At 39.4% G+C, this 14,986-nt stretch overlaps 1 protein-coding gene across 6 annotated transcripts in view; it reads right to left on the minus strand.

The window, feature by feature from the left end:
- Positions 1-14,986, minus strand: part of SCAPER (S-phase cyclin A associated protein in the ER) — a 138,792-nt gene that overhangs the window by 95,097 nt on the left and 28,709 nt on the right. For 5 of the 6 annotated variants that reach the window (XM_064389663.1, XM_064389664.1, XM_064389662.1 and 2 more), the window contains 12 exons: positions 12,671-12,933; positions 12,032-12,250; positions 10,223-10,393; positions 9,676-9,751; positions 9,116-9,233; positions 8,691-8,802; positions 8,100-8,240; positions 5,523-5,678; positions 5,235-5,377; positions 1,680-1,761; positions 1,418-1,570; positions 156-263 (listed from right to left, as the gene is read on the minus strand). In XM_064389663.1, coding sequence (XP_064245733.1) covers positions 156-263; positions 1,418-1,570; positions 1,680-1,761; positions 5,235-5,377; positions 5,523-5,678; positions 8,100-8,240; positions 8,691-8,802; positions 9,116-9,233; positions 9,676-9,751; positions 10,223-10,393; positions 12,032-12,250; positions 12,671-12,933 — 1,742 coding nt within the window. Of the gene's footprint in view, positions 1-155; positions 264-1,417; positions 1,571-1,679; positions 1,762-5,234; positions 5,378-5,522; positions 5,679-8,099; positions 8,241-8,690; positions 8,803-9,115; positions 9,234-9,675; positions 9,752-10,222; positions 10,394-12,031; positions 12,251-12,670; positions 12,934-14,098; positions 14,161-14,986 lie in introns of those variants that run through there. The other variant, XM_064389667.1, reaches the window with a different exon arrangement.

Consider the following 14,986-nt stretch of genomic DNA (forward strand, 5'->3'; position numbering starts at 1 on the left):
CCTGCAGTATGTGAATGCACTGTTTCTTTCATTGTTTTTCACTGGTATTCTGCTATGATCCCCATGCTAACAGAAACAGTTTTGTTCAACTCCTTTTTCAAGCTGAATGGCATTTAAAAACAGAAGTAATACAGAAAAAATAGCACAAAACTTACCACTTCTTCATCCGAAAGCTCTCGTCCTTGTATACTACTGTTTTCTCTCACAGCCTGTTGGTGTTTTTTCCCTTTAATGTGGCTGAAAAGATACACTTCTGATGAAATCTGTAATGACAATAACTTAATATTTATTTTTCCTTTGCAAATTCCATAACATATAAGTAACAGTACTTTCAACATAATATAAAACATGCCAATTTGTCAGGGGTATGTTCAAAAATTCAAGCAATTTTACTCCTCAAGCTAATTTACATAAACATATTTTATGCAGGACTTAACAGTAAATTACAGAATAATTTGCTAGCCAGCAGTGTAATAATAAATTAAAAAATACATTAGGCTCTTCTCTCATTTTCACTTCAATCTGATTTCATACATTGGAGTTTCATTCTGAAATGCAAGATCAGTGAGTACCCAAGACTCCAGCCTGCTGAGCCTGAGTTTCTGTTCCAGCACTGCCTGAGGTGATCCCATGCAATCTTGCTTAATGCAGCAATTACAGAGAAATAGTGCTCAGTGACATGTAACTCTGATAATGCACAGTCTGTGCAAAGCAGTGAAAGCAGTTATCAGCAGGAGATCTCCCAGCTCTGGCCCAGTGGCTGTGTGGCTTCTCTCCCCCACCATTCCTGGGACAGGGAGGGCAGGCACAGGCAGAGAGCCCTGGCTGAGCTTGGGACACTGCCAAGCAATGTCCTTGGCTTCCAACAGAGACCAAAAAAATCAGACACCAAAGGGAGAGAGGAGACAAAGAGAACACCCCTTTTCCTGTCCAATGCTTTCAAGCATCCAACCAAACTCAATTCAAGAACTTCTTGAGCTTGATGTGGTTTCTCTGTGAATTTCAGTCCAACTACACTTAACCAATCAGTCCCTGAACTCACAGTAAATTCAAATACCCACAGCATCTTACAACAAGGTGTTCCCAGCTCAGTTGCCTGCTATGTAAAGGACCACACTCTTTACTTTGCTTTAAATCGATCTTTAAACTACCTTCTTCTATCCGATGCTCCCGAGTTCTTGCTTCTCTCAGCACAGCCAATAAGTGAGCACTGCCCAGAGTCTCCATTCTACCCACAACTCTACAGCTCTTTTAAATCTTCCCTAACCCACCTGATTCATGGGCAGAAGAATAAGATGCACTTTTTACAAAAGCAGAGCAGGGATACAGCAAATGTGCAAGTGAGTGAAGCAGAACTTGGAGCTTCATGGCTTGTGTTGGTCTTGCAATTCCAGCATGTCCCCTCTGCCCAACTCACCATGACATTGCACAATGAGCACTGCTTCTTCCGCTCATAGGGTGTGAGTTTTGGTGCATAGTCAGTATTAGCATGTCTTCCACTACTGAGTTCAGCTGCTTTCTCTTTTCTCTGTTCAATTTGTTCCATGTGCCTTCTAATACTTTCATCATGCTGAATGGAAAATAAACAAAGCAATGAAAACACATTGAATGACAGAAAATAGAATTGAACTGCGCAAAGAAATATTGATGTGTTTTTCAAGTAATGTATCCTTTTATACCTTCAGTTGAATCTTCTTCTGCAATTCTTCCATGGCTTCTTGCTGAGCTGCAGTAAGAGCTGCCAACCTCTCTTCTCGGTCTCTACCCAAAAGATAGTAAGTACAGGGAGAATTTGTATCAATGTAAAGCATGAATAATACTGACACATTTATGTTTGGAATGCAGAACAAGAAAACCCAAAAATGAAGTTGAAGATGATTCAGTAGAAAAGAAAAACAACAAAAAACTACTTAGAGAATGCAGACGTTTTCATTAGAATGACTTAATAAAGACAGACACTTGAACCTTTGGAGCAGAACCTGGATCACACCTCAGTCCCAATCAGAGCAGTGACAGTCAAGAAGATGCCACAAAAGAGTGATGAATGTGAAACCCTGTCACCACTTACACTCTTCAGCCAAGGGCTGCAGTCACTGAATCAATGGGGAAGAGCAGACGACAAATTGAAAACCCCTTTGCAGCACTCAGGGCAGTGCTTTATTAAATGCTCATTGGTACAAATTTGAATATAGAAACTCCCAGAGAAAACTCTGATCAACAGAATCACCCTGTTGAAAAAATTTAGATTTTTTTCCTGAGAAAAGAACAAGGGGTGTAACTTGACTTGTAACCATGACCATTAAGCAGAAACCCACTGGTGGAAGTTTCATCAAGAACAACTTCCTATCGGTCAGTAAGCCAAGAGACCAACTAAACCCTAAAGGGGAAGAAAGCCAGCTACTCATGCTGTTTATACAAACAAAATTTGTAAAATGTAATGGCAGAGAAGCCTGGCAGCTCTAAAGTGCCAAAGACATAATGAAGGCTCTGGGTAAAACTGAGCTATGAAGGAGTCAACCAAAGCCATCAGCCATCTTTTCAAAAAGCATTCCAAAATTAAAGGAGCTTGTATGGCAAAACTACAGAGCCTGACATAAGGACTATTATCCAAACTGCAATGGATTTTGTCATGTGTGGATTCCTGTTTGTCTGGGATTTTAAACAGAAATCTGATAGAAAAAACAAGATCAGTTCCATAAATGTAGAAGTAACATTTTTGAAACAAAAAGCCAGAGAAAATATACAAGCAGATAGGAAAGAAGACAGCAGAGGAAGTAAATCAAATGATAAACACTAAAAATCGTTCTTTCAGAGAGAAAAAGCAAACTCTTCCCCTTACTGTGGGTGTGGGAGGGGTGGGGAAGAGATTATGGACGAGAAGCATTAGGTACTTTATGTGTTATCACCCCTGGGTACAGAAAGGAAAACTGAACTACAAGCTCATTTTAGCTGTTTCTTTCTGTCTGCATTCTAACGTATTTGTTTAATGCTACAAACTACAACAGATTATCACCATTTCATATTTAGGGTTAATAATGTTTTGTCTTGGAAACAAAATCTTCAAGTTTCCATTTACAGAGCATCAACACAACTCCTGCACAAGCCCTTCAGAAAAGCATTCTTTTTCTATGGTTAGGACACTTTATACAGTTTTATGATTTCTATTGACAAGAACAACAATTTCCGTATTGTGGATTTCAACTCTCTGGAATATAAAATACTTTGAAATTATAACTAAAGCTTTACTGGAAACAAGTTAAGGGCAGTGGGGCTTTTGAAGTCAGTTTTAAGTACACTATTCCATTCATACAGATATTTTAATCACACACAGATGCACATGGTAAAGCTTATACTGAAGAAACTTTAAGCAGATACTGCAAAAATTGCTCATTCCAGCCAACATTAAATCTTCAGGATACAAGCCAAATCCTAGCTGTAGGAAAAAAACCCAACAAAACATCAAATGATACATCAAGGTTCCACCAAAACACACTGCAGTCCAGGACAGAACAGCCAGATTCCTGTCAAGCTCATCCCGCCCTGAGCGTCAAACCCAAGAGCCCGAGTCCTGCCCTCACTCTGCCATAGTGGAGAAACCTCAGAACTCTTATTAGGGGATGCAATGACTGACAGAACAGAATCACCACATTGTAAGGCACCACGTGTATTCTTTCCTACTCTTTCCCAAAATTATCAAAAAAAAAAAAAAAAAAAAGAAAAAAGGAGAAAAAAAAAGAAAAAAATCTCTCGTGTAATCAATATCTGGCAAAGAAAAAAAAGATAAAAAGATAAACCAAGGGCAAGCACGGTACTGCAATATCAAGTACAAAGGGTTTAAAAACTGAGTGTTTGAGCAACAAACACAGAGATTTGCTGACAGACAATAGCAACAGAAGGCAAATGGAAACTGCTTTTTCCACAAGTCATAAGGAAATCAATGGGGTTCAACAAAGAGATAGGGCAGATTCAACACTGATTGAACTCAAAGAGCAAGGAATTTTATGCTTGAAGATTTTCAACAGGATCTAACTGCAGAAGGCTTTAGAAGACAAAGATGTCAGGAGGGCAATTATCAGCCATTTGCTTACTTTGAGGGTTTCCTCAAATTTCAGAAAGATGTAGAAGCCTTACACATGCAGGGTCTATCTTCTCAAAACAGCATAAACAAATTCTCCATTACTCCTGATCTTCCTCGAGTACTTGCAAATGCAAATAAGATCCTGAAGGATCCCTTCCAACTCACTTAACCTCAGGTGATTTTGGCTCAATACGCTGAGGAAAGGTCCATGAAGCCCCAGCAAAGGCTACAGATCCTGCCCAGAATTCATTACACATCTAATGGAAAGCTGAATCTCTTTCTGATGTTGCTCAGACTTCAGAAGATGAAAGGTGATCAGTACATTTCTGAATATTTTTTTGGGGGAAAAAAAATCCTGTTCATGACAATTTTGAAGAAAACAAGCCATGACATTAAAAATGTATCAAGAACCATTAACACCCATCACAGAAAAATCCTAAACTTAGACCAAGGTTTTAAGGAACGCTTGTGAGGGGAACTGCAGGAAAAGAGGGAGAAATAGTAAGTGAATACAAAGAGAATTTGGTAAATTAAAGAAGTAGAATATATCAGAGTGCATCAGACTGGAAAGTAAACCTATCGTGCACACCAACAATCATTCTCCCTGCACCTCAAAAGGAAGAGAGAGAAGTGTCCATGTAAAGTTCCCTTATGAACTTTTAATTATGGGCAAAACTATAAAACAAGCAGCAGAATTAATGAAGCCTGAGGTCCTGGCTGTGTGCTTCACAGATGTAATCTTTGGTGTCTACAACACGAAATCAAATTGATGCCCGTTAAGTCCAAAAGTTTCTGGAGAGTGGAGGAAATTGAGAACATGGGTACATCAATCCTGTTTACTTTGAAAACTAAGGTGAAATATGAAAAAGGCACATTATTACAAGGTCTTGTCTGCAATAAAACTAAGACTAATGTAATAAAATACAACCTTACAACTTACATTGTGCACTTATGTAAGGAATACAAAAACATACTACAGAATTTATGATGACTGACCTGATTTCTTCTTTCAAGCCATTCATCAAGCATCCTTATTAATGATACTTTTGAAAACCCTAAGCCTGACAAGCCAGGAAGGAAGTGCTGTTGCAGAGAAGGTGCAGTTTGCTGGGGAGGATAATGGTGAAGAGAACCAAAGAAACGATTGCAAAGTTACCTGGCCCTCTCCCGTGCTGCATCTTCTCGTGCTTTTTCCTTCTCTTGCCTCTGCTGCTCAATCCGTGCTTCTTGCTCCTTCCTCTTCATCAGCAGCTCCTCCACCCGGGCCTGCCGCTCCGCTTCCAGGGCTCTCTTGCGCTCCTAGCCAGGGAAAGCAAATTCTCGTTGCTCTTTTAGTCATGAAACACACAGGAATGAAGAGAAACTGTACTTTAACGTCTGCAGAGCCCAGCTGAAACACAAACCTGTGTTTCCTTGTGGCCCTGCAGCTCCAGAGCCATCCTACCTGAACGGCCTCGTCCCGCGCCTGCTTCTCCTCCTGCCGCCGCTGCCGCTCCTCCTGCAGCTCGTTCAGGCGCTGCTCGTACTCCTTCAGTTTGTTCAGCACGTCGTGCCGCTTGTTCTGAGCTTCCAAGGTGTTTATAAAAGCTATTTCATTGACCTGAAAACAACCAGAAAGCAGAAGAAAAGACCCAAGAAATTGAAATAGGTTTCATCTTGGGGAATTTCATCCATTTGTTAATTATTCACTTGATAATTAAACTGGTGGGACATTTCTCCAGAATGAGCTGGAAAACCATCAACTTGAGAATAAGTCTTTAGGCATTGTGATGATTTTTATTGTTTTGTTTTATTTTAAACAAAACAGCCCATGGAATATAAAAATAAAATTTGAATTGTAACAGAGAAACAAGAAACTTTGGGTAAAATACAGAAAAGTTCTCTCAATTCTATCAGCATCAAGACTTCATCAGTCCATTCTCTCAGTCACAAAATGTGTAATATTAAAACCCAGATGGATGAGTCAGTAAAATACACCAGTGCTAGTAGAATCCAACGGGGCTTTTGATCTAACTTTAAATACACGTGAACTTGCTGATCAAAAAGTGAAAGTATACATAATATCAATAAGAAAAAACTAAACAGGCTCATGGTCTAATTTTTCTTACCCATATAGCCTGTTTCATAAACATGTATTATCTTTTCCAATCACAGGATAGTGCAATACATAAGAACAAAAAATAATAAGAAAAGGCTAGCTTAAAAGAACTTTAATGGGTACACTAAATAAAACAGGTAAAGAGAACACATACGGACAGACAAAAACAGATCATGAAAAAGGGTGGTAGGATCATGTTTGTATCTTTGTTTACTGACTAGAATCCATTTACAGGATGGCTTTTACAGGTCAGTAAACAAGCAAGCACTGGGAATTTAGATAACCAACTGGGCAGCAACAGTTACCATGGTTTGCAGCTATCCTACCCATCAGCTATTTCTCTAAAGCCTTCTGGCCCAATTAACCTTGATTTCCAGAAAACAAGAACCTCATGAGGCAGCAGATCCCACACACTTAACCACACAGAATATTTGAAACATCTGCTTATCTGGGGAACTATGGAAGTGTGATTTAGTTAGTATAATTAAGAAGTCACACTGGTGTAATGGAATAGTAATCAATGTATGGCAGACTGAATTAGGTAGTCTAGAAATCCTTTTAATCCAAGATAGAAACAGCAATGAAGTAAAAAAGTGCAATCAGTTTTGTTGTGCTTATCTTGAAATACAAATGAACAGCTGCATCAATCACAGCTGAGATACATGCTCATCACAGAATGAAACTGTTTCAAGGAGATGCATGTATCTTCACTTGGGAAAAACAGACTTTAAAATAAAATACTTCATTTCTTTTAGGCTGGTTTTGGCTGGGATAGAGTTAATTCTCTTTGCAGTAGCTAGGATGGGACTATGTTTCGGATTTGTGCTGGAAACTGAGCTGACAACACAGGGATGTTTTAGTTACTGTTGAGCAGGGCTTGCACAGCATCAAGGCCAAGGGACCCAAGGCATACCTGAGACCACAGGACATCAGTGCAGCAACAAAACTGGGGGGAGGTTGGTGTGGGGCCACGGGTCGGGGACTGGCAATTGTTTCCTTTTGCATCACTTGTCTCGCTTTATCATTTATCTGTCTTTGTTATATTCCTTTCTCTTAGAACTGATTTTTCCCCACCCGGTTATTAAACTGTTTCTGTATCAATCCATGAGACTTCTTATCTTTACACTTCTGATTCTCTCTCCCCCCACCAACCATCCCATGTGACAGGAGGCAGAATAGGTGTGGGGTTGTGCAGTACTTAGCTGCTAGCTGGGGTTAAACCATTAAAAATTTAAAAAATTTTTATAATAAAATAAAAAAGTAGTATGAATGAATCAAACCAAAAAGCATCCATCTAGTGACTGCATAATAAAATAAAAAAGTAGTATGAATGAAGCAAACCAAAAAGCATCCATCTAGTGACTGCCTTATGGAATTATGTATGAAGTCAGAAAAGCACTAAATATACTTAATTTAGAATAACTGCCACATACTAACTGCAGGTCTCTGTCTATTCCCAGCCTGCTCAATAACATCAGTGGTACCAGACACAGCAACACAACTACTGTTTAAGGACATAGAACGCTGGATCTGGAATGGCTTTTTAACAAAGGACAAGAAAAATGAGCTCCTCCAGGGAGCTGGAAAAGCAGAGAATTGATCATCAGATCTTCTAGTCCTTCCAGGAGGACTAGGTATCACCAAAAATGCTGCCACACTCTGTGAGGAACAAAAGCAGCAAGATAACAATCAGTTCTTTCTTTCAACCCCTCTCTTCTCCCACACCAATCCACCCTGATGTCAAACAGCAGCTAATTCATTTTAAGTCATATTAGAGAAAAATGCACCATTTAGACATCAGCATTTATCTGGTTCACATGAGTTCGTATCTAAACTGCACTGTCCTTCACAAACTATTTCTGAGGTACAACATTTACAAAAGCATAGCTGTTAAATAGTTCCTTTGAAAACAAAGTCACTCACCTTAGCTTCTTCCTCTTGTGCTTTTTTCACAATTGCTTGTAGCTGCACTTCACGTTTGAATTCTGCATGGAGTAACTTCTCCTCCATCATCCTGCGCCTTTGATCCAACAATTCTTCTTTCCATTTCCTCACATCTTTCTCCTACACACAAGGAGATTCATTACTAACAAAGCACCTGATAACAGGGCCTGAATTTTCTTCAGGATTTTCTAATCCTTGAAGCTTTCTTCACAGTAACAAAATATTTTCACGCCCTACACAAAGCCTGCCTTAAGTTTAACTCGAAATACACTGCTTCAGTTTGGTGAGTTTTACCATTTCTGCTGAATACATGCAACACATTTCTCCTCCTGTCATACCTTCCCTGAATCTGAGATTGTCTCCTAGGAAATAGTCAAGAAGTTCATGATTTGAAATAATGCTTTATTTAATTGCTGTGATGCACAAGTCAGCTGTGAAAACTATGTAAACTCAGACGCAGATGACAACTTCATTTCACCACTAGTCTGAATCTGTAATATGTCTACTATGTGGAAAAAAATCCTTTCCTGAAAGGCAGCAGAGCAGCCCTTTATATCACAGAAAGCTTACCCTCTCCATTAATTTCTGAAGCTTCAGTGTCTTTTCTTCACGTAACTTTTCTCTCAGTTGTTGAGCTTTCATTTGTTTCTCCTCATGCTTCTTTTTGGATTCTGCTATTGTTCTTTTAATAAAACCAAAGAAGAGAAAAAGTGAGTTAGACAATATTAACTGACAGTGTAGCAAATATTTCTATGCCATTTCACTAAGAGAAAACAAATAGGCCACTGGAGGGCAATTATTTCCTGTAAATGTGAATACTGTTCTTCTAGACTTCTTTAGTTAGCAGACAATGAAGTACAAGCCTACTCATGAAAAAATACAGAGAGATTTCTGCAGCACTTTCCACCCAGAGACTCAAAGAGAGTAGATTTTTGAAGAGTTTCCAGCAGCCATGAGTCAGGTTGCCTGTTTTCCCTGGCTGACCCAGGCAGTACCTCTTGCGTGAGGGTGACGAGAGTTTCTCGTGCATGTGGATCCCGTGGCCCGGGGGACGCGCGGGCTCCTCCTCCACTCTGTCTCCCCAGGAGTTGCTCTGGCGCCACGACTCACGAGCTGTACAGATAAAAACAAAAGTGGGGATCATTTAAATACACTTTCCTACAAGAAATGCCAATAACAAGGATTAGTTTCTCTAGTTCTCTCTCAGATGGGTTTCCTTGGGCCTAGGTGGAAATACAGACTGAAGCATCTTTAATATCTGTCCTTTTTAATGCTCAATGGTTTTATTACACTTTTATCCAGATGATAATATAAAACTGGATTAAAAACCATACAATTCTAATAGAGAGATGCAGAAAGAGAACTGAAGAACAATGAGACACAGAGACAGTTTGAACACAAGTCCATCTTTCCCCAGGAAACAACAGAGAAAATAAATTACATTGGAATGTGTCAGGCAAACTTCTAAAACCTTAACTGGCCATGAATAAAACAGGCATTTTTCTAAATTTTAGCTGTTATTTCCATGTAAGCACAGTAATATACAAAAATTTACCTTCATAATCTGCCAGAACATCATTCCAGTCCATAGACAAACCACAGAAGGATATGCTTCCATTGCCCATATTAGCCTGAAATATAGTATGAACCAGACAGTAAAAACATAAACCTTAACTTGCAGGTGCACACACACAGTAAACAGTGCCAACTCAGGATTATTCATCAATGTTTCCAAACAGATCTGGCCTCCTCAAAGGTCAATGCTGTTACCACTCTGACAGTAAAAATGAAGACTTTTGCTTCATCTACTCTTCCACAGTAGCAATGAATGTAACAAGTCTCAGCTCCCCGTTTTGCACCCAGAAATCAGCAGCAGGACTCTGACTACAAGCTCAGAGGGCTCTGCACCACTCAGCAGCACAGTACTGCTGAGATCAGTAAGACTAAATATCCCTCAGTACGGGATAATAATTACATGGCACATGTCAAACAGGTTACTTCACACCAAAAAAACCCAACCAAATCCTGTATTTATTCTCCACTGACAACAAAGCTTTAACAGGGTACAGTTCTTTGTACAGTACAATGAACTGGACACTCACAGAGAAGTCACTGTCATTGTCAGTCTCGATGTTAATGTCATTGTTTTCCTCTGCCTCAATCTCTCTGGTTAACTGCTCCTCCTCTGCAATAGCACTGGCAATGGCTTCTTCATTGGCCTTCTCCAGCCGATCTGCTAGCTCTTCTTTCTTAGCCAGGACTTCTGCCATGGACTGGAGGAAACATGACACCAGAAAAATAACCAAAATCAGGGCAACCCAAAAAGCAGGATTCCACATAATTAACATGAATTGTATGATATTTTGTTCATATCAGTAAAAAAACTGTAGGTAAACTTCTGTTTACCTACAGTTTTTTTACTGTTATATTTTGTGAAGGTAGCTGAAAATACAAACCCCACTAAAAGTGTTAGCAACTACTAACTCATTTAGTAACTACATGAAACACTAAATTAATTATTCACATAATTTAAAAACTTATTCTACCAACCCTGTCATTAAAAGCACAAAGACACTTCTGCAATTACTGTTTTAAATACTTACTCTTAGGGACTAAGCAAGGCATACTCTGAGACATGAGTGCATGCCATGCTGTCACCTCTACAAAAGGAACCATGCTCCAAAGTATTATTTAAAGATGGAAATTATCTGCATGCACTGTATCTATCAACTTCACCATAGTTAATGCAATGGAATCTCAGGCTGTACATGTTTTCCAACATGAATGACAAAAGAGTGAGGCAAAAATGTAAGCCTGGATGTGCTGATTGTCTTTCCTTCTCTAGTGCCCAGCATTAACCAGACCACTTCCACTCCAGTACCAAACAGTGTACCACAGTACACAAACTGGAGCTTAAAGCAGTGTAATCTGGGCCAGTAAAATGCTTCCAAGAGACACAGACACCAACCTGGCAGCATCCTGAACTGTTAATAACTGAGCATCTGAAACAATGTTAGTGGGTGAGATGCTTGAAATCTGTTCTAAAAGCAAATAGGTAGTTGGCTTGGAAATTACCTAGCAGGACTTCAGTTTGCAAAAATTAAAGGGAAAGTGATTTATAGGAAAATTTCTTCAAATCAAAATTTTAATCTAGTTTTTGACAAAACAAAACCAAACCAAAATGAACACAAAGCTCTAAAACCCCAAAACAAAACAAAGCACCTGAAAGTCTAATCTGGATTTTATGTAACATTACTGTAACTCTGTACTCAGAGAATCCCAGTGAAGCAGACACACCCTGAGACCTGCAGAATTCTCCAGACAGGAAAGGACACTTTTTGGGAAACCAGACAAAAACAGGGAACTGACTTCATGCTTTTAGCTTTAAGATTGGCACTCCTCCAAACTGCTTGTTGTAAAGGAAGACCCAGGACAGCAGCTCAGCAAGTCTTAAAAGGCAAAGGTCTGACTTTGTTTCTAACAGAATTTTGATATCCCATGTTTCCAGTTTGAATGATGAGCAAAACTGAAGTAAGACTTTAATCAGAGTGTGACTTGAAATGACTGCTAGTGGAAGGAAATTAAATATTAGCACAAACATTATTAAAATAAGTAATGAGAGCAAAGATCTATTTATTCCAAGTAACACACTTCAATCTTTCTAGTTTAAGTTCTAAAACTTTACCAGAATTAAGTTCTACAATGAAAAGTATCTGTGCAACAATTTATTTTTCCTACAGTAGGTACCTCATAGATTCTTCTACATAGATTCTTCTACATATGTTTTTTTTTCACATATACAGTTTATACAGCAGTAAACACTCTGCAACACAGACCAAAAAAACTAAGGCTTAGATTTATTATTCACTCACAAATCTTATGAGGTTTCTTACCAATCTGGCAGCACTCACATTTGAAATATCTGTGGGATCCATTTCAGTTTCAGATTTAGCTTTTTCTGTTTGATGCCAGTCTGCACAGGCAGTGCTCTGGGGGGAAGCCTCATTCATCTGCAGAGTTTTTGAACTGCAGTCAGTACCGGTGAGAACTGGAGGCATCTCAGGAGCTAGCTCTAAGGAATCCCCTTGCAATGCTGTGCCAGTGCTCCCATTGGCTTCTGAGGCTGTGAACTAAAAAGAGGGATTTGCAAAATTAACAAAATAGAACATACTGATTTTTAAAGTCAGAGACAAATTTTAAGGAAATTTGGCAACAACAGTGAGTGACACAAATAAACTTCACTTATTTCACGTGCTCATTACCTTGCAAAAGTTGCATCTTTCTACCTGAAATCTATGTGTGAGATGTGCTGAATGCTGACTTTTTGGAAAACATGAAAAAGATGTCCACAGCATCATAATTTTAATTAGCCTATTTGTGCTGACATCCTACTGCATTTCCATAAATGTAACTGAAATAGCCATTATTTTAACAGCCTTTCCCTACCTGGCAAGTTCATAAAAGCTCTAGCCAACACCACCTTTAGAAAATGCTCTGAAGAAAAGTTGCAAGATTTAAGGTTAGGAAACAGCTCAAAATGATGTACTGACCTGAGTCTTCTCAGTAAGGGGACCCTCGGAGTGCTGTAAAGGATCCTTCTGCAGCAGCTCTGTGCTCTCAGATGCAGCACTGCCAATGACTGAGCTCCCATGCTTGTTTTCTGCTGGTGGTGAGATGATGTTTTCTTTGTCACTGTCACCTCTGGACTTCAGTGATTCTGCAGCTGCAGGGGCTTTTGCTGCCAAAGCAGTGGATCGAGATCGAACGGGCCTTCCACGCTGAACTGTTTCCCAGCCCTCGGCATCCTTTCGGTCTAGGTGAGAAAAACACCCCGTGCTCAGACAGGAACACTTACAATTGAAGCATTAGAAACAACTATTTTATTACAGTATTGCTCAAGTTGTGAGAGAAAAATGTTCTCTTTAAAAATCAATACCAAAAAAAATCAATGAGATATTCTTCAGCAAAGCTTTTTACTTCAAGGAATGCTATTGGTATTACAGACACTGGACAACTCCATTCATGGGACACGTTCTGTTACTGCAGAGTGAAGCTGCTCAGGCACAAAAAGCTGTAGGAAATGGCAAGATGTACTTAAGCTTATCACATTTTTTCCTTGCTATTTCATGAGAAGGTGAAGCACAACAAAACAACAGTATCTGCTTTTCTTTGCAGCAACAGTAACGTTAGAGGCCTTTTGTGGAAGTGCAAGTACAGACAGAACAGCACAGCTTAGCATGGAAAGCAGAAATGTGGCTCGCTATCCTTACTATTCTGCCAGTGCTTTCTTTACATCTTTTTCTATTTGTTTCACTCTGATAATAAAAATACACTAATTGGTGTCAGCTTTTAGAAAACTGCTTTTCTTGGATTCCAGGAAATAGCAAAATATTGCTAGAATGGGACTGCAAGCTGAAGGAGAAAATAGGAAAGCAGTTTTCTTCAATTTACTTTGATTTCTATATAGCTGTTACAGACAACATACTGATCAACATTTCTGATATTGGTATGTATTTGAAAACCATTTAAAGTTACATTTGTCTGCCTGAAGCATCAGGTCCTAGGCATGAGCAGATTTCTAGATTTCAAGGTGAACCCCTTCTCCATATGTAACATTTTTGTGGCCAGCAATTAATAGCAGCATGTAATTTCCCACACATCTTGAAATCACTGAGTGATTTTTTGAAGACTGACAGTTCACAAGTGTGAAAGGTAAGCTCAGGCCTCTCTATTTGCTGAACAAAAAATTCTTGCAAAAAACTTGAGAACTAACTACGTATATATTGTCCAGCACACTTCTGACAAAAGCTGCTTTTAAGATTGTTTACATGTAAGGAGGAGAAGGGTGGAGGAGATAACTTTTATGTGGAGGAGGAGAGATGCAAAAAATCCCAACACTGTTTTACAGAGGGTAATAATCTAGACTACAACTTGGATAAAAAATTAATTCTCTGGCTGTTTCTAAAGCTTTTACTAACAAGGACAGTCATATAGTTCAGGCATAAAGACCAGAGCTGCAGCTCAAACATTAAGGTTTAACATATGAACTGGACTAAACAGCCTTTAGGGGCACTTGAACTGCTGTCCAACAGCAGCAGTAACCAGTAAACTGGAAACGAGCCAAACCCAGAACTGATGGCATGTTAATCCTCTGCTGCCATTGGCATCCAGCATTTTACAAACACTGCTATTTAACTGTGAGGTTCTTTTAACATCTCAGGTTGAAACACAGCAGCCTGGCCCAACAGCTGGTGTAACTCCTGAGTTACCAGGGAATTTGACAGGCTGTACTGGAATTTATCTTTGCTGAGCAGCTCATGCAACAGCTGGTTTTACCTAACTATATAACTGTTCACAAACCTCAATGATATTGGTAATGACAGATGCAAAAAAAAATTTTGGTATTTTACTACTGAGACAGTTTCACTCTAGAAAAATTACTGTGTATTTTTAAGTAAACAAAATTCCCCAACTGTCTGAATGAATATGGCTGATCTCTTCAGATCACTGCTGGTACCAGAGTCTGCAAAAAAGCCTTTCTGTGTTCCTTCTCCTCACATGCATTTGCACACATTTCAGTGTCCCACTGACCAGAACAGCAGTCAAAAAACCACCAATTACATTTTCCCTTGCCACAAACTTCCCATTCGACCCCTGTAGGCAACTTTGCCTTCTTTCCATTTCTTCATCTTCATCTAGAAAAAATATTACCTACAGAACCTAGTGATGGGAACATATTGCCCTCTCAGGGACAATCTTAACTGCAGCCATTCTCCAGGGAACAGGGTTTAATTCCCCAGGCATCACAACCAGATTTAGTGCAGAAAGCTCTCAGCCTGGGCAGCCTCTGGCTCTGCCCCCTGTGG

Source organism: Passer domesticus, chromosome 14, assembly GCF_036417665.1.
Source record: "Passer domesticus isolate bPasDom1 chromosome 14, bPasDom1.hap1, whole genome shotgun sequence".
NCBI lineage: Eukaryota > Metazoa > Chordata > Aves > Passeriformes > Passeridae > Passer > Passer domesticus.